At 48.3% G+C, this 25,089-nt stretch overlaps 1 protein-coding gene across 1 annotated transcript; it reads right to left on the reverse strand.

Moving 5' to 3' along the window:
* Window positions 1-19,213: 19,213 nt before the first annotated feature.
* LOC115329856 lies at window positions 19,214-24,185 on the reverse strand. Its single transcript, XM_040221659.1, has 3 exons — window positions 22,884-24,185; window positions 22,151-22,423; window positions 19,214-19,447 (listed from the first exon to the last, which is right to left on the reverse strand). Exons 1-3 carry the CDS (start codon window positions 24,183-24,185, stop codon window positions 19,214-19,216), a joined length of 1,809 nt encoding a protein of 602 aa, XP_040077593.1.
* Between the last annotated feature and the right edge of the window lie 904 nt (window positions 24,186-25,089).

The following is a 25,089-nucleotide window of genomic DNA, read 5'->3' on the forward strand; positions in this document are numbered from 1 at the left end:
CATGCTATCGATTTTCTGTTCGGCACACCTCCCTGTTAGCAGAGAAGGATAGAGCTTACTTTTGTTTCAGCATGTAACTATTCGAGACAACACGATAATTATGATCTAATTTGGCAGTATCAGGGTCTCTTCGTAGACTTCCGTCAGACGAAGCGGAATGCGAAAGTTGGATATGCTTCTTTCTTTACCTTGGCTTGCGATGATCGATCAGAATCATCCAATTGGTGTAAAAATCGCTCATTATTGTAACGTTGTTTTAGAGCGGAGCTCCTTGGCGCCCGTTTCCGGGTTGAGCGGCATCGGCGTAACCGCGCGCTGCATTATGGGGTGTTTCCCAAAATGACGCCACACGTGATGTCACGTGTGTCGTCACCTGTGACGTCACGAGGGTAAAATTTCCCCTCTAAATTTGGGGGGAAATGTTATCGCAAAGTTTGGCGGGAAGTTTTGCGGTAATTTTAGGGCGAAAATTTTACCCTCGTGACTTCCCGTGTGACGTCAAATTTCACATAACGTGTCATGTGATGTCACACGTGACTTCACGTGACGTCACACGTCAATTTAGCGGGAAAATTCCCCCGATGAATTTAGCAAAAATTTTCCGCTAAATGACAGGGGAGCGGGAGAGAAGGTGGGAGGGTACGGAGGAGGAGCAGCTGCATGCCCTCCCCTTCGTACCCTCCCCTCTTCCTCCGGAAGAGCTGCGCTCCAATGCAGCATTACAGAGAACTGTAAACGTCTAATTTTTTTAACGCGTCTTTATTAAGGGGTATCGGTGGTCGACTGGGCCAGCGCACATTAGATCGGAGTACATGGGAAGAATGCTTGCACTGCAGAACCCAGTGATCATGAGTTCAATCCCCAGCCCTGCTCGAAGAGCACACTTCCGATGAAGTGAGATCGGGGAGCACACTACGCTCGCTCCGGTAGCAATCCCGATAGCAGTGTTCAAGCAGCAAAACATAATAGAAGAAACTAACCCAAGGTACAATTAGTAATATTTCGATAGGAGCAATATTAGATGCGCACTTATTTTCTGTTGGAAAGAAGGTAGTGCATTGTAGAAAAACAAGCGGCTAATCTAGTTTCCAGCTTTGGCCCCTTCGCGACGGCCAGCGACGGCCTGGAGGCACCTGCGAGACTCCACCAGGGGGGCTAGGTTGCACGTTTTGGACTCCCAGGAGACTAGATAGACGGAAGCGACGTAGGTGTGAATGAACGTATCTTAAGGTGTATCCACACGACGGATTAAATTGCTGTTTTGGTCTGCGGGCCGCGCATGACGTGATCTTACGTCACCGGTTTGCGAGGTCCGCCGGCGGACCGCGGCCCGCGCTTGTGAGAAATGCCAAGCGATTTTTCTCGCCCGGGACCTTGGCGGCGGACCGCGGCGTTTTTAGTATAATTGAAGTGCTAAGTCTGGCAACAAGCTGACTTTTGTTGTTTTAATTGAAATCCAAATCCAAAGTCGTGTTTTTTTGGCGCCAACTGTTGAAGACGAAGAGGACGAACCTTTTGTTGTACGACGATGGCGGCATGGTGCGACGATGCAACTTTTTACTTCATCGCGCTCGTGGAGCAATTTCCCGCTCTCTGGGACAATAGTTCCATGCCCTTTTCGGTTCACTTAAGTCCTCCTCGTCCTCAATAGTCAACGCCAGGGCCACCGCGGCCAAACATCTCTTTCGTTCAACCTCCATCTTGGCTCCTTACAAATAGCCTCAAAGCAGCTTGCTGCATGCGTTTGGCGGAGCTGTGAGGTCGAGGGTTAGACCGGCCCATTCACTCTGTCGTCTGCTCTTTTGGTCCGCCGTGTGGATGCTCATTGCAGCCGGGCGGCCCGCGGGCCTCGCAACACGTGATCAATCGGTCCGCGGCCCGGTCCGTCGTGTGGGTACACCTTTAGCACCACCACGCGACGCGTCATCAGCGACTCTACCAATCAACATCCAAAGAGCGTTGTTGACGTCACTTCCTTCTTCCTAGTCTCCTGGGAGTCCAAACGTGCAACATAGCCCCCTTGGAATCTGAAGGTGGCAGGAGAGACGTGAAAGGCTTGCTTAAAATGGAACTCGCCCGAATAGGGCTAGGTGTCTTCGAACCACCATTTGTTCCTCTGGAAAGTCCACCGTTCTAGACTGATCACGGGTAGGCTGTCGGTCATGAGGGCGGCTATGGTGAAGGCATTGGCCATTAGCTGCTGATCGATGTCGCTCGAAGTCCTTGCCTGTGCGTCGGCTTCCAGCTTCAGCTGCCTCTCATCTGAAAGGCGTTGGGCTCTCACGGAGAAAAGTGCCCCCACCACGCGCTTCCATTGTCCAACATCGCGGATATCGCTCTTCAGCGCGTCCTCCACACACTTCATGACGTTTCGTTGTGGCGAGTAGCGAGTCGCCGGGTGGGCTCGCGCACACCAGCTCGGAGCACGCGGACTGAAAGCTCGCGCTGCAGAACCCAGGGATCCTGGGTTCAGTCCCAATCCCTGCCTATTTCGATCTGGATCAGCATCGTACCGGCGTGCGGTCGTGTATCACTACTGCGTGTTACACGTTAAAAAAGCCAGACTATACTCCGCGACAACCTTTCTTGGCAATGCAGTGGAAGGTACAGGCCCGCGTCCCCTCTCCCATTTTGAGTGTGCGCAGGCTCACATCCTCTCCCCATTTCCGGGGAGAGGAGGAGAGCCCACGCACACTCAAAATGTGAGAGGGGACGCGGGCCTGTACCTTCCACTGCATTGCCAAGAAAAGTTGTCGCGGAGTATAGCGGTTGTACTGCACTGGCTAAATTTCTCATGTACAACTGGGAGACCAAGTCGTCCATACACATACACACACCCAATGTTTTTTTTTTTTTTTCGTTGTGGCGAATGAAAGTGATGTCTGGATTTTTGATTTGCCTGGCTTGTTTTGGCTGATCATAGTCATTAAATTGGATTTAAATTTAGATTAAAGCTCGTGACTTAGCGTAACGATGTGTGGTAACGTGTTTTAATGTGACGACGAAGTTATATATGAAAATATGGGTTTGCAGTCTAATATTTTGCGTGCCAAATACTTTACCTCTTGTCATTGCCATCATTTTAGAGTGACGCCAAGTTTTTCCGTGTAGCACCAACACACTTGGAGTGTGTTTCGACGGGTTGAAGTGAACTCGCATGAAGTACACTAAGTACACGTCTGTTCCCGGACAAGTTCCCGGCACAAAAAGTTCCCGGCACAAAAAGCAAGAGCGTGCATAAGCCAACGACGAGCCACCGATGAGACGAGCGAAAATACGAAGAACAAAGACGTCAACGAGACACCGCCGAGAGTCGATCCCAGGCTACACCCTTCCCAGGCAGTGTCCAAGATAGAGTAACTGCATATGCTCCGTTTGCGGAGCAGAGTATTCGCGACTCCAACTAACTATAGGTGGCGCCACTCATTTTCCAAATTGGCGGTTATAGTGAGGGTCGGAGATGCGCGCCGCTGTTGAGCCTGTCTTGTGTGCTGGCTTCACTTAGAGTGCCTTCATACACACGCGCGCTCTTGCTTGCTTCACTGAGCGACACAATTTATTTCTGCTGATACGAGGAAGCTAGCGTGTTGTAAGCGCAGGTACCCTCTTTATCCTAAGAAAAAGAACGGTGTTTAGCGTAATATTTACGCAAGGATGCGCGTTTTAATTCTGGAGTGAAACCGAAACTAACCTCTATTTTGGGTTTAATTTCTTGATATAGGTTTTAATTTCGGATTCTTTCTTAACTCAAGATGTGTCTCACATCGTAATTATTTAGTTAGAGAAGTTCACGGTAACTTTATTTTGTGACATACATATTCAATCCAGGCTGATATTTGTAGTTGTTGTAGTTGTTGATAAATCAGTGCCGATATTTGTGCGGTCTGGCTGTTTTATCTCGCTCAGATAATTGTCATGGGAAATGATAAACTGCGGGCCTTTTAATGTTTTTTTGGGTATTTAGATGATTAATTGGTTTAACATTATCCCCGGCACAAGAATAAGAGAATTCCAATTTTACAATATGTTCACAAAGCGTATAAATTAACGAACGCTGTTCTCACCGCAACAACCCTAACCGCTCATTCACACTGGAAGCGCATCGAGTGCGCGTGCAATTGTACTGGATCTTTATACAACCGCGTTCGCAACCGCTTTGCGAACGCGGATCCGCTTCCAGTGTGAATGAGCGGTAAGACGGAATTCGAGTCAGACGGCTGAAGTGTGTGTGTGTTTTATAGCAACGCGTGACGCATATGACTTTATATTACATACAGTGTTTGACTGTTTGTCTATCTTGATAACGATGTCAGAGTTTTTTATACGCTAAAGAAAACAAAATTATACCTATTTCGGAAAGACTATTATGTGGCGTTAATTGGAGGCATATATTGCCGCGATTTGTGTTATTATAAGAATATTGAACCTCAGATATTTTAATACGTAATTTTTCAAGCTCAAATATATTTTGTTGCTTATGATCTAATTTTAAACGCGTAAGCAAATATGACAATCAATAGTGTGCTAATTATTCTCACTGGTGCCAATTGCAGCATTTTGAATTACCGAGTAATAAAAAAATAATCTAAAATCAACGAAAACATTGAAGCTAATGTGAGACATCCATCTAAAATTAATTTAAATGTGGTTAAAATATATTTTGCTATCAAAGTCGCGACTTTTGACAATCGGCAAAAAGTCTAAAGACGCCGCCCATATCCTGCCAAACCAAATGCCATGCCCAAAAGTAAAAAAAAAAAAAAAAAAAAATCTTTTTTTTTATTATTATTTTTTTTTTATAACATTTAGTTGCTTTCATTTTTACGCTTCGTCGTTTTGCCGATCTCAGCTTTTCCAGTTCGAAGGAACGCCTACCTGCTTGCACGTCTGCTCACTGCAGCACGTTTCGTTGGCGTTGGAAACCGGTAAAACAGTAGTAAGTTTTAGTATTGCGTATACGAGCGAACGCAAGCGCTGTGTGCTTGCGTTAGTTTTGCGTGTTCCACACTGCGCGTGCGCGGAGCCCGAAATCGCGGTCTTGGATGGCGCATGGCGATGAGGCGCACGCACAACGCGGGGCACGCAACTCTATCCCAAATGCACACCGCTTGCGTTTGCTTCTATGCGCATTCTATGCGCAATACTAAAACTCTCCAATAAGGTACAATCCCATACCGGCTGCAGCACTGCGTTGGGAAAGTAAAAAGTGTTGTTTTCATTCGGAAATGACATTTCGCGAGCCATGATCGCGTGCAGTTCCGCCTTGCCCGCTGAGCAGGGAAATCGGGGGACCCTCACTAGAGCGCTTCCCGTTTCCGCCGCGGCAGGGCGAGCTTTCGAGCTGGAGACGCGAATCGCAATGGTGCTCTCAGGCAGACATGTACAAGTTACTAAAAAAAAAAGTGATTAAGTTAAGTTACTGAGTATTGACGTCAAAAGTAATTTGAGTATAGTAGAAATTACTCAAATAAAAAGTAATTGAGAAAATTACTAATTACCCTAAAAAGTAGCGAATTAGTTTTTAAGTTACTTTTGTAGTTACATTTATATGCTTTTTACGGTAAAAAGAAAGTACAGAGGTTTTGATTCGTTAGCGAAATAGTGCTAGCGAAATATGAATCGGCTTGTTTTTTTCACAGTTATGTTTTAATAGCTGGTTCTGCTTCTGCGTACCTAATTGTTTTCTACTTTCTTGTTTGTTTAGTCAATGATGTACTGCGAATGTGTCATTTCTACTTCGAGGTTTAGCACTGTCTGAGCTTGATTTGTTAGACAGTGTTTGCTTGTTAACAGTGTTGCGCAAAGTACATCTAAAAAGTACTTGCAGTAAAGTACAAAGTAAATGAGAGGTTACGTACTTCAAGTAAAGCAGTAAGTACACCGGGTGCAATGTGCTTGAAGTAACGTATATAATTAATTACAATATATTTCAAGGTAAAGTACAAGCACTTTTAGCACAATCTTTCATGATGCCCTTTCATTCTCTATACTGTGTGTTTTTTTTTAACTGGAATGCATTGCTCCAGGGTAAATGGCAGCAGATAATGTATAAGGTCAAGTCGCCGCACAGTAGTTGTTTTACTCTCGCTGACGAGCTACTTGACACAATCAACTTATAAGGCACTTATTTCCACCAGTCTTACAGCCGCCATTACTTCACTCAGAGAAATGACCAGATGACGTCTCGAAGGAGTGCGTTCTCACACGACGGTACCGCCATTGTTTGTTTTCAAATTCGGGGAATGTATATTGAAGTCGGCAGTTTTGCTTTCCTCGGAAAATACAAGTACATGTTCAGAAAATTTACTTCAAGTAAAGTACAATTTTTCTAAAGAGTAGTACTTTAAGTACCATGTACATACAGAACTTTCCAAGACTGTTTGATTATTGTTTTTCATATAAAAACGTTGGACGAATTACAACAGGTTTCTCCAACGATCTCTGAATTCTTGAAGATCTGCAAATTCTGAGCTTTGAGAGGAAAGGCAACGGAAAAAGGTAATCTGCGTTTCCCTTTAGCACGGGATCCTTCGAGTACAGCACAAACTACGGGAGCACCAGATGAGTTTCAGAGCAGGTGCTGCATTTCGTTGCTTCATTTGAGTGAGGATGCAGTGTGTGCACTTCCTGCAGTGGACGAGAGTTTCTACGTTGAAGAGAAGCGGGGACCAGCCCTCTTTTCAAATGGGTCAAGTCACCTTAATGTGCAACCCCACCGTGCAGGACTTTTTTGTGCTTTTTTGACGGCTTATAACTTTCGTTCTATGTAACTTACAATTATAAAGTTAATGTCAAATTAAAGAGCTGTTTTTCGACAATCCTTTAATGTCTCAAAATTACGATTACTTTTAGTTGTTAGTTAATAATTTATCTTTTAATAGACCGCAGTCTCTAATGTTAAAAAATTATTTCTCGAGTTATAACGTCCCATTGTCCACGATAATTTACGTGAGAGTTTGGATGCATGTAATAAATTAAAAACGTAAGCAACGAGCTGTACAAATAGTGTATATTTTAAAATAAAAAATAAAGTTTAAAATGGCATAATTTTAAGGCGCTATAAAAACGGAATCACGTTAACTAATCAAAATAACGAGACATTAAATTATGAAGCATCCTTCAATATTACATTTTCCAGAACTTCCATATGGACATATTACACGTTAAAATGTTATAAGACCTCAAACTTTTCCCATTCAGTTACGGCAAATTGTAGTTTCTTAATATAAAGTACAGATGGAGACACGTGTTCAAGAACAGCTTGATGTGCATCTTCCGTCGTGTGCCGCTTGGAACGCCACGTGAAGGACAGAAAAATCGCCAGATGTCACGGTGTCAGATGCCTGAATGCCCGCAGTGAGCGAGCCAGAGATGTCAGAAACACAAGCGCGAGGTTGCGGGTGCGCCACAGCTACTTCTGCGCGCGTTCTCCTGGGCGTCAGTGCGCATTCCAGACGCGATCCAAATAAAATGGGCGCCATGAAATGCATTCTGCCATTTCAGATTCCGCCACGTATGCAAAAATATTTTAATGTTTTTTATCACATAGAAACACCATTTTCGCAATCAAACTATGCTTGTCGGAATATTTTGTTTCAAAAACCACCTCGGTGGCTCTTAAGTGGCAATGATATTAAAACAAAACACAAAACATTAAATCGTCTCAGTGTCTCTGAGCCAACGCGCTGGCCCATAAGTCTATATTTGTTGGGTTTGAATATCGGCCGAGGTGCCCGCAATCCGACGGAGGACAATTTGAGATTTCGGTTGCACGTCAAAAGATCTCCAATTAGTCAAAATAAACGCGGACTTTTTTTTTATTGGGGTGTGTTAAGTGATTTTTGTTGGTTTGTCTTGTGAAACCCATAAGATCTGAATTTTTGCTTTGCTTTACCTTAGTTCGGAACGCAGCCAACGCTACGGGCTGATAAAGCCACTGAAGCAGCGCTAAGAGCGCAAGGTCAAGCTGTTTGTTTTCTTTCTATGCCTATGCGGTCGGGCTAAACTAGAACAACTAAGTAAGTTACGCTTCATAGACATCTTGGTGCTTAAAATAATGGTTGTCAGTTATCTTAAGCTTTTGAAATCACAGAAAACGCGTTTCCCTCCTCCACAAATGTTTAAACAGTTCGTGACAAAGCAAAGCAATATTACGCGAGCTGCCTGACACCGAAACGTTTGAATCATGACGATCGGCAGTTGCGTTTGATTGGTTACTAACCACCAAGATGGCGGCACCCACAATAATTTTGGAGGAAAAAGGGCCGATACTCTAAGCATAGCTCATTTGGTTTTGCTCACAGGCTTAAACCAAGTGCGGCGGGGGACCGTTGGCCGAGTGTGGTGTGGCACCGCAGATCAGGGCACGTGGAGAAATGCTCGAGCGCGAGCTCCGTTCAAAGCACGGAGCTCACGCTTCGGAACCTAACGTTGGCGGAACGTGTAGGGACTAAATCCCCTCGATGTGTTTGCGTTGGTCTTTCAAATAACCTCAAAGGTGCCAGTGCACGAGGCCCGTGTCTCAAGTGGCTCTTGGAGGCAAATGGCGGCGCAGCACTAAAATGACTGGCCCTTGAAAGCGAATGGCGGCGGAACACGCACTCGTGGCACGTGTCTTGCGCGTTTCCCCAACAATGGTTGGCGGTACTTGTAAAAAATGCCTTTATCAAGGGGCTTTAGCAGGGACCCTGGGTTCAGTCGCCCATCTGCATCCTACCGTCGTGCGATCGTGTATACCACATATACTGCGTAATGCACGTTAAAGACCCCGAGCTAACAGTTGTACTGCACTTTTTATAACCTTCAACGGGTAACAATGTCGCCCTACGAAACTGCTGCTCTCTAAAAAACTAATGACTAGTTTTGAATGTGCCGTTACATTGCATTTTTAATGTGTGTTCGCTTGTTCACGCTCTTTGTTTTTTTTTCTGCATCTTTGATTATTCGGCACTTACTTATGATGAACCAGACCATACGCCTCGCAAGTGGGCTCATTTTCGTCTTCTGCGCATGAGAAAGGAAGTAGCGGTGACGTCAGAACGCCGAGCCCTGATTGGCTGATCGCGACCCCCTATCTCAGCGTCGTCTGCTCCTTTGCAACGTCGTCTGCATCTGTCTTACCTTTCCTGCGACTTTCGGAAGTGCAGGTCTTTAGGAGCAAGCTTGACTTCGCCTTTCAGAGAAGGCAGACGAAATAACTCGAGCGGTAGGTTGTTTTTGTCTAGCAACTAGCAGACGCGCATCAAGGTGGGAAGTCAAAGGATTCACTGGCGAGGTGTCCCGAGGCGCCGAGGTTTGTTTGCCAAGAACCGAGAGTGAGCGTGTTAGTGTCCGCAAGTTCCCTCCCAAATACTTTTTCCCTCCTTTCGTGTGCGGCGAGACTCCTCACTCTTTAACGGCGTCGGCGGGTTGGCGCAGTTAACGTCGTCTGCTTTACGTCTGCTAGTTAAAGCGATGGCTGCTTTACCTTTCCTGGCGTCTGTCGGAGAGTCACCGCTTTTTCGCCGGCGAGAGCCACCGTTGCCCCGGGAAACAAGGAAATAACAAGAGGAAGAAATTGACCTCTTAATCTAAAACTGAGGTCAGCGATCAAAGTATAATACGGGAAGGGTTTACAAGGGTCGCGCGGGCATATTCCATTCAGCACGCTAGCCGGTCGTGGGCAGACGGTCGCCGAGTCGCGGAGTGCCTGCTAGGCCTAACTGCCGTGCTCGCTTGGTCGCGTTCGGTGGAATCATGGCCGTTGGAGCTTTTCCCGGGTGTTTGTGGATTTAGCGTTCTTGTTCGTCGTGGTCTGTTTCCAGTATTTTTACTTTTTTCTTGCTGCTTGAAGTCTGGACGCATGAGAAGCGCACGTAGAAAAATAAACCCCCGTGGGTCGTCGCGACCGCGACGCTGTCGGCCATGCTGATTTGATCGTAAGAAGTGCCTAAGACAGCTTCGGAGCTGTCGTACGATTTCGTCGTAACCTGCGCAAAACTTACGAAACTTTCGTTTCGTGAATACGAATTTGTTCTTAAGTTTTATCTTACGCACATTTTTGGCGTAAGATCGTTTCGTGAATCTGGTCTCTGCACTTCCGAAAGTCGCAGGAAAGGTAAGACAGACGCAGACGACGTTGCGAGCAGACGACGTTGCAAAGGAGCAGACGACGCTCAGGTAGGGGGTCGCGATCAGCCAATCAGGGCTCGGCGTTCTGACGTCACCGCTACCCCCTGCGCAAGAAGCAGACGAACTTGCCCTCCGCATAGGTGTCGGACTTCTTGAAAAATATTATATATATAAGAAAATGGCACGTGAACGCAACAGACAAAAAAACACATAGGCGCACTTAATAAAAATAATTAAAATAATAGAATTTATTATAATTGTGTTTCTAAAGGTTTGAGCGTACCAAGAGCTATAAAAACGAACTCGATGCTTTGGATGGTGCGTTTGTTCACTGGAAGTATAGTTCAGGGCAGTATGCTCGCACTTGTATGTTCCAAAGGTTAAAAAGCGCAACACAACAAGGACAAAAAGACACAAAGACGACAGGACGGGCTCTAACTCACAACTGAGTTGTTGTGAGTTATAAATAAATTTCAGTTGTGAGTTAGCGCCCGTCCTGTCGTCTCTGTGTCTTTTTGTCCTTGTTGTGTTGCGCTTTTTAACCTTTTAAATCAGTATGAACAACTCGCCCAAAACACAAGTTTTAATTGTATGTTCCGCTTCGCTCGCAGGGTAAAACCAAATAATTTACTGGTAATGTATTTAGTGAAACAAAGCTTATCTTCTGTATATGTGCAATGCCCTCAGTTTTCGCGTGACTACACGCTTGTTTATCATCATTTATTTTCGTTTCCAACTGCAATTCTGTTCGTGTTCTTTTGTGTGCTACATGCATTAGAGACCAAGGTAACCCAGGAGCATTCTATTTCGCGGATTGTAAAAAAGCCTATGCAACTTGCCACGTGTGCCACATTCAATACAAAATATTATAAGCTTCACATATGCCCGCTTGCCTGAGTAAACATTGTTGTTTGTCAAGAACAATTGTGATGGTATGAAATCACGTGGGAAAAAAACTCGTTCTAAGCACGCGACCGTCGGCATGCAGTGAATACTCATAATCGGCGCCGAGATGATTGGTAGCTGTCAGCAGGTGGAGTTTTTCTATCAACCCAAGCTTAGAATGTTTCCTTTTTTTCTTGTAAGCAATGAGGAGAGGACTTACACCAAATCTGAGGGTAATAAAGTACTATGAGCTTTCAAACATAATGGCCTGAGCAGTATATATGTACAAGCTTTAGCCTTTGATGCACCCTTAACTTTCGATGCACTCAACGCTAGTGCAAAATGTAGGGCTGTTTCATTCTTAAGTACCATGTGAGTGCTTACACTATATTTTATACAATGTCAAACTGTACCCGTTTGCATCTTCTTTCATTTTTGCACACCACTACTTGCGCGCATAAATCACCAAATCACCAAATTAAGACTGGTACAGGATGCCACAAAAAAAAAACGCAGTTTTTTTGCTTACCTCGAAAATAAACTACGCATCGTTTAACGCTCATTTTCTGCCAAAAGGTAGCGCTAAGTTACAACCAGATGCCAGAGTTTCATCCCGAACGGACACCTTATTCAAAAGTTATAAGTGATTTTCTGAAAATTTCAATGGGAAAATGAAGCCCATTTTTGCCCGTTCTCGGTTTCTGGTGCCATAGAGCCGCATGTATTCGAAAGCTCTGTCGGTCGCCATTTTCCCAATGAACGTTTCAGAAAATAACTTAAATTTTGAATAATGTATCGGATCGGGCTGAACTTTGACATCTGGTTGTGACTTCTAGCGCTGCCTTCGGGCGGAAAATGAGCGTTCGGCGATGCCTAGTTTATTCTTGCAGTAAAAATACAGACCCTGTAATTTTTTTTTGTAACATCCTGTACTATGCTTGAACTGTGGAAAATCTATCCACAGACCAAGAATCTTTGCCTGGCCAGTCATTGAATTTATGACTGAATTCGTTAATTATTATAATAACGAATTAATGATAATTAAATATTATCATTTATTGCTGTGAGTTAATTTTTAACCTTGGCATTTTTTTTATGATGACTCCCGCACCAGCCCTACTTTGGGTTTACCAAACTCAACATCTAAGCCTGAGTGTAAGTTTTTCGTGTTTTCCAGTCTCGTGGTTTTGGTCAAAATGAACACCCAGCTACCTAAATGAGGCACCTAACCACTCAAAAATAGTTTTATTTTTTTATGTTTAGGTGGTTAATTCCTTAGGCTAGAATTTTGGATACCCAAGTCTATTCCGTCAGCTCGTTTTCCTGGAAATCCACAAAGAGCCAAACAGATGCACCGCAAAAGAGCCGGCCCGTCATATTGTCGCCCGCAGAGCCAAAAAAGCAACGCTCGGTCACGGAATTATAGTTGATTCGCGTTCATTCTTCTACCAGACGTAACTTTCGCCCTGCTTTCTTGTTCTCGAAAGTGCCAGTTCATCCTCGCTCCGAGCCCGTGACGCTCGAACCTTCTTTACCGAACTTTCGAGATGGTGACGCACTGTACAATGATAAGCAACTGCCAGCGACCTTGTGGAGTCAGTCTCGCTCTCGCTCTCTGTTACGTTGCCGAATCGCCGCCTGCTCTTCTGCTGCCTCGACGCTCTTTCCTTACTTTTTTTTGTTTGGCACAAGTTCGCCGATTAAGCCTTTATTTTTCAGTTCACTAGTCGTACTCTTGTCACCTTCATTCGTGTCAACATAAATCTGATCATATTGAAATATGTGTAATTGGCCTCTGAAATCGCCGGTAACGGCACACAGGCAATTTTGCATATTCCAACGCGTCGGTGGTTTGGTTGTGCATGTGTCTCGCCATTTGGCTCAGGACGATTTTCGCGTTTTGTTCTGCCCACATTTGCTAGAGACGTGAGCTCGGAGCGTAGGCAACTGGCCCTCTTGCACGAGAACTGGCGCAGCTGTGCGCGTTCCAAAGAAAGCTCGTGGAGAGAAAGCCAAGCAAGGGACCAGGGATGTCAAATTCAGGATATAGAAAAACACCCCACTGTATCGAAGCGCCACCACACACGATTTCTCGGATTGATGAACAGGCTTGGAAGGCGATCCCACCACCATCTGTTGGTTCAGAATCACACTAACCAAGGGTGGGGTTGCACCTTAAGCTTCGGGACACAGAGAAACGCCAGTCTTACGGTGCTAATCCCGCAGTTACTCGGCCTCTCTTGGGTCATGTCTGTTCGCTCCCCGCGCCTTGTTGCAGTGTTATTACAGTGGGAGGCGGGGGGGGGGGGGGGGGTTGTGAAAATATTGGGGGGTTTCGGACTTCTCAAACCCTTTTCTCTCCCCCCCTTTCCACGCTACATCCTTCCCCCTCTTTGCAAATATCAGCTGACCTCCCAACCTCTTATCTCCTTTGTGTAGGAACGTTTGTTGATAGGCAAAACGACCACTAAAAATCGAAAGTAACTTGTAACTTGAGTAGAAGTTACTAAAAAAAAGTAATTAAAGTAAACTACTAATTACCGAAATAACAATGTAATTGAAAGTTACTAAACTACTCAGAAAAGTAGTTAAACTACAGTAACTTGAGTAGAGTAGTTGAACTACGTACAAGTCTGCTCTCAGGGCGGCCATGCTCAAACCAAGGCCGCTCTGCGGGAAGCGGCCGTCGCTTCCTCTGGAGATCCGGAGGCGCGGATGGCGTGGCAGTGAAGCGGCGCGCTGCGGTGTGCAGAGCAGAGAGGATATAGTGCGGCGACACGCCGCGCGTACGCTGTCGTCTCGTCACTTGTCTCCTGTTTTTCTGTATGCCTTCGGCAGAACACAGCAGCCGACGAAAACGTCGTGCCTTTGAGAGCGGTAGCTGCGCGTTGATGTCTGGTCCGAACTGCCCGGATATGCCGGTCGCGTATTGCTCTGCGAGCGCCGCAGACGCGAGCTCACGACCGACTCTATTGGCGACGTGCGCGACCGAAAGCGTCGCTGTGGTCGGCCTTCCACGATTGGCCGAACGCTGACTATGACGTCAGAAAAGGATTTATCATCGACGGAAATAAGGGGAATGAAAGAACTTTAATTTTGACGGTCTTGGCAGTGTTCCTTTGAGAGCGCAGTGATTTCAAGCTTCCACCATGCTATTTACAAACACCATTGAACTTGTTGTTTGCAAGGTAATGACGTCACAAGGGGGAACCGTAGGAGGGCGCCACTAAAACATCTCGCCGCTAATACTTACCACCACCGCATCTGAGCGCTCTCTATGGAAGGGCCTGCTCCCGGCTGTATTGTATTGTATTGTATTGTATTTATGCGGCGATTCCCTTTGAATCGGGCGTCTACTAAATAGACACGCCAAAAAAAAAAAGTAATAAAAGAGGTTAGAAAGCGGAGTGTATCCACTAGTTTCAACAATCTACTGCCCACCAGGCCTCGAGTATCCGCTTCGAGCACTGCACATACGTGTTCTCCTCGGCAAACCCGAGGGCTTGTTCGATGCGAGCGCTGACGTCTGCTGCCGGTGCGAGTGCCGGACACTCAAGTACCAAGTGGTGTATAGTTTCTTCCACTTCCCCACAAGCACTGCATAGGGCGCCGCCTAGTAAGATGTGTTTTCACTAGGCGGCACAAAAAGTCGGTTCTCCTACCTCGTCGGGTTCTTCTGTTATCCGAGGGTGCGTGCCAGCTGATCGCGCTTTCTGGTTTCAAGCGCGTTCACGCTGTAAAATGTTTTTCTCTATGTAAAATATACTGAAGGAGTCCAATTAGTTAATTAGGTTTTTTTCTTTTTTTAGTTTGCGCAGCCAACATTAGATGGTATTGGCTGCGACCGCGCGCCGCCAACACCATAGAGGCCAAAACAACTTGGTGCAGCACGGAAAAGCCGAAAAAATATACAGGCTTCGGGGCCCCGCCACGAGGCGCCGCTGAAACTTGGCCCTCCTTATGCCCGTGTCCCACTAGAGCGACAGACAGAGACAAAAGACAGCGACAAGCCTCAAACCCATGCAGCATGCTCGCGACGGTACCCTTGACAGGCATTCAGTCGTTTGGTGCTCTTGAAGTAAGCACGAGCGATTGCAAGCCTGCCAAAGATACCCTCGCGTGCATGATGCTCGTGTTTGAGCATAGCCTCCTATATTCTACGAAGCCTCTCAAATCGCGAAAGACTCTGGTTTGAGGCTTGTCGTTATCTTTTGTTTCTGTATGTCGCTCTAGTGGGACACGGGCATTAGGGTGCCTTCATGTCTGTCTGTCTCAGGGTGAAGACATTCATTGTTGCCCTGAATGTGCCAGCGCGTGACGCTCTCGTGCACTCGGTGCATGACTTGGGCGGTAAAATGGCGTCTATGCAATAGCCAAAGCTACGCGCTCGAGCTGAGTGACACCGGATTGCGCGCACTTCAAAATACATAAAAAAAAAAAAAACGATTGGGCGGAAAAATGGCTGAGATGTCACCACTCAAGCAAAAGCGCGCGTGTGTATGAAGGTACTCAGCCCTCCTAGGGAGCCTTCATACACTTTCGCCACATCTGTCTTAGGGTGGCGGCATCTCGGCCGTTTCTATGCCCAGGATGCACACGCTTCGATCTCGTTCGGAGCGAGCGCTTAGCCCTGCCCGGTGCTTTGGCGCCATTTTAAGGCCCCTTCGGCAAGCGCAGGCAGTTTTCAATACAACAGTGGGTGTCTTCACCCTATGACAGGCGCACATTGAGGCACCCTAGCCCTCCGGGAGGTGCGTGCTGGGGTGTTTCCAGGTGGAGTGGTCGTAAGTATACAGTTGGTCGTGTGCGAGCTAAGCGATCGTCCTCCGTATCGTCTTCTTCCAAGACGTTGAAAACATGTTTCAAAACATCGCACGCGTTATAAAACAACGCGATTACACTGTATCCAGTGGCTACACATAATGCTGAATGGTCAAGGAACCTTCCAGTTCGTTCTATTTTAGTGTAGGATGTATAATTTCGCAAACGCAATGCTAGAAACAAGATTCGGCCGAAAGTCGACGCCTGCAAGGTCGCTTTCCCTCACGAAGCCCGAATCCAGCTCGGTGCATGTGACCGCTTCTCCGCCAATACGGAGTTGGCGGCGAAAGGAGAAGGAAAGCAATACTCTGGCTCTGAAAGCAGAGCCTATTGGCGACGTGAGAGATCGAAAGCGTCGCTGTGATTGGCCTTCCACGATTGGCCGAATGCTGACTCTGACGTCAGCAAAGGATTTCTCTTGGACGGAAATAAGAGGAGTGGAAGATCTTCACTTTTGGCGGTGCCTGCAGCGTTGGTTTCAGAGCGCAATGATTTGAAACTTCCACTAGTGCCACTAAATAAGCTAAATAAGGCAGCTCATTTAGTGGCTCTAGCTTCCACCATGCTTATTACAAACACCATTGAACTTGTTTTCGCGAGGTAATGACGTCACGAGTGGGAACCACAGGGGGGGGGGGCGCCACCAAAACATCTCGCCGCTAATACAGTTACACCCCTAGTTACACCCAATTCACACGGCAGCGTAAGGGTACCTTTAGCTTAGGTCCTTTAGCTAAAGGTACCTGTAGTAAACTGCGTTCTTGATCACACGATAAATAAACGGAGTCTTGTTCAAGGTAAAGCCCCTCTGTCCTGGGAAAAGTGGCGCCAGTTTTTGTTGTAGAAAGGCTCGAGACACGTGCGGCGCGCCACTTCTGGAAAGTACATGGCGTCTGAAATCTAGCTTAATGCTGTGCTGTGTCGCCATGATTAGAGCCACTAAACGAGCTGCGCTTAGAGTATCGGCACTCCCAGTGGTGTACCAACTTGTTTTTGAGTGGGGGGGGGGGGGGGGGGCAAACCAGACTCTTGCCCCCCCTCCCCTCCCTCCAGGGCCGGGGTGCGGTTTCATTGGTATCCCTTGAGCGCCACCCGCCAGTGTTTGCCCTGCCCAGTGGCGGCTGTTTCAGGGGAGGGGCAAAACACATGCCTTGCCCCCCCCCCCCCCCCCCCCCCCACTCTGAAAACTGGGGGGTGTGGGGGCAAGCGCCCCTCTTGCCCCCCCGGTTGGTACGCCCATGGGCACTCTGTTCCCCGACATTGTTGTGGGCGCCGCCATTTTGGTGCTTGTGCAGAGCAGACGCAACTGCCGATCGAAATGATCCAGAAGTGCGAGTTCCTCAGCGTTAGATTCGGTGTTCGGAACGTAATATTGCTTTGCTTTGTCGCGATCTGTTTAAACATTTGTGGAGGACGGAAAAGCGTTTTATGTGATTTCAGATAAAGCTTTAGATAACTGGCAACCATGATTTAAAGCCACAATATGGCCAAGTGTCGTTGCTCTGAAGCGTAGCATATTTAGTGGCACTAGCCATGATCTTCCTAATGGCTGCACGTTGCACGTGCCTCGTGCATCAACGCACCTTGCGCTACTTTTGAAACATGAAGGGTCTTTAGTGCAAGGCAGAGCCGTTTATTGGGAGAGTTTGGCTTTAGATTGGTTTGAATAGGCGAGCATCTCGGGGCCAACCACAGGCCGCGAAACAGCCCCTAGCGGTGGTCGTGAGCTCTAAATATGCGAACCGACTAATTTAAGCCATTTTAGCGTCGCTAGAGGAAAGGTTTAACTCTTGGTGACGGAAAATTTGGCGCGTGTGAGTTTGCCGTCACGTCCACATTCAACGGTAGTATAAACATACGTGCGCTCCAAACCAGGGCCTACTTGATAGAAACAGCGTCTCAGCTGAGACTGGGGAAAGAAAGCACTGCCAAAGCCAACGCACGAGCTGAGCGGGACTCAAGCCGCGTCTCTAGACGCTCGCGCGCTCCAGCCTTTGCACTGTTTTCTTTCAGCCAGTCTCAGCAGAGACGCTGTTCTAGCAAGCGAGCCTAGAGCAAACTGTCTCCGAGACGCCGAGGTCGGACGCTTCCATTTCACTTTAAATGTCGTTTTCAATATTGTGACGTCGCGGCCTGCTGATTGGTTGTCGCTGTGTCACCCTTTTACTTTGCGCTCTGACCTTGGGTGCAGTATTCGGCGCTGGCGGAGACCTTTACTCCGCTCAATGGCCAAACTCTCCCAATACACTCTTTGGTCCAAGGTAGAGTTCCTGTATACACCTTTTTCACAAGGGCGCTTGTAATATTCTGTGGGTCCGAGAACGCCGGTTCAGGATCAAAAAACAGACACGACCAGCCCCGTCCGAATCCAAGCACGATCTCCTTTATCACGAGCTTATCGTGGGGCATCACGCGGGCACGCCAGGGCGTGCAACATGGCGGCGCCGGCTTTTGGTGCGGCTTTGTGTTCATGTACTAAAACCACTACATATGCCCTTCCCTTTTTTTTTTGAAGCAAAGCTTAAAACACAGTTATGATATTTTCCTTTTCCCCCTCGGATTGGGTAAAATGCCCGAACAGCACTGTTCGTATGTATACAAAGTTCACTCTGCAAGTTCCTCAAACCTTAGGCTTGTGAATTGTATGAAGCTCTGTGTCGTTGTGGGGGATACCTCTGGGGTGCTATGTTGCGCTTTTTGCACTCCCAGGAGACTTGGAAGAGGGAAGTGACGTCAACGACACAGCAAATGCAGATTGGATGTTGACAGAAGAAAACGAAATCAACACCCAATCTGCGTTTTCTGTGTCGTTGACGTCACTTCCCTCTCCCTAGTCTCCTGGGAGTGCAAAAAGCGCAACATAGCCCCCCAGGTCCCACCTCCTGGCGCGGTTTCTCCGGTGTTGACTTTTGAGTGTTGTAGAACGAGAGCACATAGTCTTTCAGCCTCTCCGGTAGTCTTCGTTGGCGTTTTGGTCGATTCGTCGCAACGGCCACGATTGGTTCAGGTTCGCAAGCACTTACGGAGTTCTCCAAAGGAGGCATTGAACGTGATGAGCCGGTCAGAGACGGGACCGGATTACTTGTGGATCTTGGTCTGAATGGCCCTTCACATGAGTCAGCGAGGCCGGTCGCAGAAGAAAAGGGAACCTCCACAGGCTCAGTGTCTTTTGAAGGCGTGCCGGGACCGGTATCTCGAGCAGGAACAGCACGTGCAGGCTCGCAGTCAGGAACAGTGCCAACCCGAGGCTCTAGGGTGAGTGCAGCATCAGGAAGAACAATGGAGCCGGGACGCAGCACAGCGGCAGGGACAGGAACAGCCAATGGCTCAGGGACCAAAGGCGTATGTGGCTCGACGTCAGGAACACGTGCAGCAGGCTCAGCTGCACCAGTGGACGTCAGGGCTCCATCAGGCTCAGACGCAGCAAGAGGACCCGGAGCCCCACTAGGCTCAGACGTAGCAAGAGGACCCGGAGCCCCACCAGGCTCAGACGTAGGCCCTTGTCCAAGAACAGGGGACGTCGCCAGCCCGGGAACCGGCTGCAGAAGAGGCCCCACAGCAGGGAACTAAGAGATCCAGCCACCTCGGGGGTAGGGCCAGGACCCGAAGTGTTTGGTACTGAAAGACCGGACTGTTGAGAAAAAGGGTGCACATCAATATCGTCAACCTCCCAATCTGAATCGAAATATTCTCGCCCTGTCTTCAGTGGCGTCTTCGTTAATTTTGCGGCGTTCCAGCGGCGTCCATCTGCAAATTCGTATGTTGCAGGTCCTACTTGTCTCTGAGTGATCTGTGGAGTTGAATACTTCGGTTGTAACTTGCCTCGATGGGATGGTTGAAAAATCCGGACGGCTTGTCCAGGGACGAACTGGGGTCGTCGGACAGCTCGACGACTGTCCGAATACGATTTCATCTTTTCTTGGTACTGCTGCACACGCTGTGGCAGTCGTGCACGTGTCTTAGGAAAATCCACTGGGAGTGACCTGGCTTCCATTCCTTGTAGGTCCAGTTTCGACCGTTGAATTCTTCCGTGAAGAAGCCACGATGGTGCAACTCCAGTTGCTGCATGCGGCGTCCGACGATACGTCTCCAGATAATCACGGACCGCATCTGGTAAAGGACGGCCTTGAGCGACGGCCAACTGTAGGCAGCACTTGAGAACTCTATTAAACCTTTCCACCTGCCCATTGCATTGGGGGTGGTACAGGGATGCCTTGAGATGTTTTATCCCATGCTGATGAAGAAATTCCTGGAATTCTTTCGACGCAAACTGGACAGCATTGTCCGAGACGATTTCGCAGGGTAATCCCTCACGTGCGAAGATGTTTTTCAAAAAGTTTATAACTGTAGATGAAGTCACGGAAGCTGCTGCTTGAACTTCCGGCCACTTGGAGTGGTAGTCCATGAGGACAATGAAGAACCGCTGACTTAATGGCGCCCGTTCTATTGGGCCCACGATATCTATCCCGAGCTTCTCCCACGGTTTATCAGGAAACTTGATCGGTTGAAGAGGTGCTGGTGCTGCTTTGACCGGCTTGTCGGTGGAATGACAGACTATGCAGTTTTCTATCTTGAACTTTATCTGCTGGTTCATTCGCGGCCACCAGTACTGCTCTCTGATGATGCTCGTTGTTCTAGAAATCCCTTGGTGAGTTTCATGAGCCAGTTGAATAATGTGGTCTCGCAGATTTTCAGGGAAAACAATCTTCTCCCCTTGAAAAAGTATTCCGTCATGGAGGGAGAGCTGATCTCGTACGTGGAAGTACGGTCGTAGTTCTGGGTGTACATTGTTGTCGTCTGGCCAGGACTCAGTGGTGTAGCGAATGACGCTAGGCAGAACGGTGTCATTGGTGGTCGCCTCTTGAAATTCCTGACGTGACAAGGGCGTTGCTATGAGAGCAACAACATCCTCTTCAAACAAAGTACCACCCTCGGTGTCTTGGCGAGGTAGTCGTAAAAACGCATCCGCGACTAAGTTTGTAGACCCTTTTTGATATTCCATGCGGAAATTATAATTCATCAGTCTCGCCGTCCAACGTGTGATGCGCAACGCACGAACACCAGATCCTTTGTTAGATAAAAGTGTCACAAGTGCTTGATGGTCGGTTCGAATAACAAATGGACGTCCCCATAAGTAGACGTGCCACTTCTCACAGGCCCAAAGGCAAGCGAGAGCTTCCTTCTCCCCAGTTGAGTACCTCTGCTCAGCGTCAGTGAGTGATCGGGAGGCAAAAGCGACAGGGACAAGATGGTTCCCATGCTGCTCTTGAAGGGCGGCGCCCAGGCCGTAATGAGAAGCGTCTGTAGCCACGATAATGGGTAGAGACGGATCAAACATGGCTAGAATGGGTGCATGTTGAATGCAAGCCTTGATGTTTTGGAAACTCGCGTCCGCTTCGGGGGACCAGACAAAACGAACGCCCTTTCGGAGTAAACGACGAAGTGGTTCGACCACAGTGGAACAATGCGGGACAAATTTGCTGCAGTATTCGGCAAGTCCCAAGAATGCTTTCAGCCTTGCAGAGTCTCACGGAGTCTCAAAATTCAGAACAGCATCTACCTTCGATGCAAGGGGTGCTAACCCTTCCATGGAGAGACGGCACCCCAAATATGAGTTCACGGACATTGAAAACACCCTTCCGATTTAACTTCATTCCTGCGCGGGAGATGCAAGACAAGACTTTCCGGAGGTTTACATCATGTTCCTCCTACGAAGGTCCGTAGACGATGACATCATCGAGATAAAACTGGACGCCTTGACATCCTTCCAAAATTTTCGACATGATCTTTTGGAACGCTGTAGGTGCAGATGCCAGTCCGAAGCATACGCGCTCAATACGGAAAAGACCCTCATGCGTGATGGAAGCCGTTAGATCTCGACTTGTGGGGTCGAGGCGAACTTGATGGTACGCAGATGCAAGGTCTAGCTTGGAGAAGACGGCTGCTCCTCGGAGGGAATTCAAAAGTTCGTCGATGTGCGGGAGTGGGAAAGCGTCAACGACGATGGCTTGATTTGGCGCTCGCAGATCCACACACATCCGCATATTTCCGTCTTGTTTCTTGACAACGACGATGGGAGAAACCCATTCCGAAGCGTTGACGCGTTCAATGACTCCTTGCCGTTCCAGTTTGAAGATCTCTTCGGAGACGGCGTCACGAAGAGTTAGAGGAAGACGTCTTAGCCTTGACTGCACTGGTGGAACATTATGTCGCACCTTGACCTTGTGCGTCTCATTCCGCACCAGGCCCAACTCGGGATCGAACAGGTGTTCAAAGTCTTCAAATCCCGGGGGTAACTGGGATGTGTCCCGTGGAGGTAGACTTGACTGCAGACCCTTCGAAGGAAGGTTGCTTTGCTCAGGAATAGGCTCTTGGTATAATTTTCTACTTCGAGGATCAGGAAGATCAGTATGACGTTGTGGAACACTGCAACCACGTTGATCTTCAGGTTGACGCTCTGGACCACTGGCTCCACACTGACTTGCAGGATGACTATCTGGACTGGAGTTGGCCGACGATATCTGGTCAAACTCTTCGAAGACTTTGGGAGCTGTTTGTTCCCCATAAGAAGGTTGTAGTGGCCTGGATACGTAGGCACCCGACGGTACTGAAGATGGATGGTTGTTGCTAGATGTAACTGGAGGTTGATGACTTGGTGGCTGTGATGACTGGCGAGACGACAACGTGAAGGGTCGTCGCTGCGGAGCGCCAGCCGGCCCTACATTCCGAGGTGGCTCTGCTCCACTTCCAGCTGCATTCACATAGGAACAATGGTACTCAGCTTCAGATAAGGTCATGCTCAACTCGCGCACTGCGTCGGTTCCAAGCAATGATCGTCCCGTACGCGTCACGTAAAATTCCAGCGGCGCGTATCGGTTCTTGAAAACCACTTCTCCAAAGAAACATCCCAGTACGGGGATGGACTGTTGCAGATAATGCACTAAGGTTCTTGGTGGACGATGAAGCTTAATCTTAAGTTTTCTGTTTACATGATTAAATGTTTGTTCGTTCAAAATCGAGACGTAAGATCCTGTATCAATAAGAAGCTTGAGAGGGGTGTCATTTACCTGGACATCTGCCAAGGACACGTTGCGGAGACCCGGGTCGCGTGCGAGGCGATCCGTAGACTGCACCGAGACCTCGTGCTGGTCAAAGGTCACACTCGGCGGGACTTCCTGATGGACAGTTCCCACATGGGTCGATCCGTCTCGTCGATAAAAACGGCCGCTCTGGTAGCGTCCGGCAAGTTGTCCACGGCACCAAGGTTGTCCTCGACCCCGCATTGGAAATGATGCTTGCCGTTCATCGTTAATGAATGCTGCTGACTGTGCTTGACGACTGCGGCAAACCAGAGCAAAATGTCCCTGCTTCCCACACAGAAAGCATGTCACGTTCCGTGCCGGGCAGAATTCGCGGGCATGGTCGCGCCGGCCACAGAACCAGCACGCAGAGAGACAGCCTGCATCTTTTCTCTCCCTCGCCCGGTGAGGAGCAGGCTCGCGGACTGTTGGCCGCCTTGCCCGCCCTTGGAAACGGAGAAGATAGCCGTCAGACGATGGTTGACCCCACGACATCACGGGACCTCGCTGCGACGGAATCATCCCGGTGGAAGGACACAGAGGATGACCATATTGGTGAAAGAGTTGGGCGGGGGACCCGGAAGCTCCGCCATCTTGATTCGCACGCCACTGAGCATACTCATGAATATCTTGGACCGGTGCCGGTTCCAAACCGCGGCTTCCGTCGTTAACAGGGAAAGACGACACCGCGCTCGTCTGACGATGAAACGATTCAGTCGTTTTCGCAAGTTGTTCAAATTGTATTGCGAGCTGGAACGCTCTGTCCAGTGTGGGTACCTCGGCCCCGACGCATTCACGTAAAATGCGGTCCTTTTGAACTCTCTTCGAATCCAACCCCTCCAAAAAGATTTCACACAGGCGTTCGTCTAACGTAGCGCCGTAGCTACAGAAAGAGCCTTGATGACGTAATGCGGCGAGGTATTCGGAGACTGATTCGCCGGGACGTTGGACTCTAGCACGGAGTTTCTTTCTTTCCAGTGTTACGGACCCCGAGAACTCAAAGTGTTTTTCTAACTTCTCCAAAAATATTTCATACTCGTCATTGAGCTCAGTCGCCGGTGCATCGTCCAAGCGGAATGCGTCAACCACACGCTGGCCTTCCGTGCCGAGCAAAGAAAATAGGAGTTGTTTTTTACGACGCGGTTCCATCTGTTCGAACCCCGAAGTACCAAGAAAAGCGGTGAAGGCACGCTTCCATGCCGGCCACGCAAGGGTGGGCGTGTCGGGAACAGGTAGAAAGACGGGTGGCGGCGGCAGAATCGCCGTTCCAAAAGCGATATTTTGAGTCATGATGGTCAAATGTCAAAAGAAACCACGGAAATAGTGAAAGCACGCTGAGGGTCGAAGCCTACCGTTAGAGAAATTGCAAGATTGCAACCGACATGGTGGTTGACAATGCAAATCGAAATAAAGACTGTGAAGCAGCGGGTGGTTGACTTGAACTAAAACCAGACGTTATGCGCAGCGATTGGGCGTGGAGATCATGCTTGGAGGGGACGGATCTAGGAAGGAAAAAAAAAAACGTTTACCTCGTCGCCTCCTCGTATCCCATTTTCGTCGCCATTGTAATGTTGAAAAAACAGCGCGACTAAGACGAGGACACATAGACGAAGAGAACACAAGACAAAGCGCTGTGTCTTGTGTTCTCTTCGTCTATGTGTCCTCGTCTTAGTCGCGCTGTTTTTTCAACATGAACTCTCACCAACTCGCCCAGTTATCTATCCTTATCAAAGCCATTGTAATATTCTGTGGGTCCGAGAACGCCGGTTCAGGATCAAAAAAGTGAAAGCTGCTTACAACTCCCTGTAACGCCGAATTGGAGCGCAGCTCTTGAGGAGGAGGAGGGAGGGGCACAGGGGGGGGGGGGTTAAACTAACCAGGGGGGGTCACGTGACCCCCGATGCCGATGATGTAATCACTGAGGTCACTGATGACGTCATCATTGACGATGACGATGCGGGTACCGATGACGTCATTAGTGACGTCACTGATGACTTCACCAGTGATGATGACGATGACGATGCGAATGTCGGTGACGTCATCAGTGACGTCGCTGATGACGTCATCAGTGATGATGACGATGACGATGTGGATGTCGGTAATGTCATCAGTGATGATGACGATGACGATGCGGATGCCGGTGACGTCATCAGTGATGATGACGATGACGATGCGGATGCCGGTGACGTCATCA

Source organism: Ixodes scapularis, unplaced genomic scaffold (genome assembly GCF_016920785.2).
Source record: "Ixodes scapularis isolate PalLabHiFi unplaced genomic scaffold, ASM1692078v2 PGA_scaffold4__175_contigs__length_147842914, whole genome shotgun sequence".
Lineage (NCBI taxonomy): Eukaryota > Metazoa > Arthropoda > Arachnida > Ixodida > Ixodidae > Ixodes > Ixodes scapularis.

Excerpts from the sequence above, each read along its gene's own strand:
- LOC115329856 (XM_040221659.1), bottom strand. The coding sequence starts at position 24,185 with ATGACTCAAAATATCGCTTTTGGAACGGCGATTCTGCCGCCGCCACCC. Across the intron at positions 22,424-22,883 it reads TGTCCTTGGCAGATGTCCAG|TACCGTCGGGTGCCTACGTA; the intron begins GTAAATGACACC and ends ATCCATCTTCAG. Across the intron at positions 19,448-22,150 it reads AAGCAACCTTCCTTCGAAGG|TCCGGTCTTTCAGTACCAAA; the intron begins GTCTGCAGTCAA and ends TTTTCTCAACAG.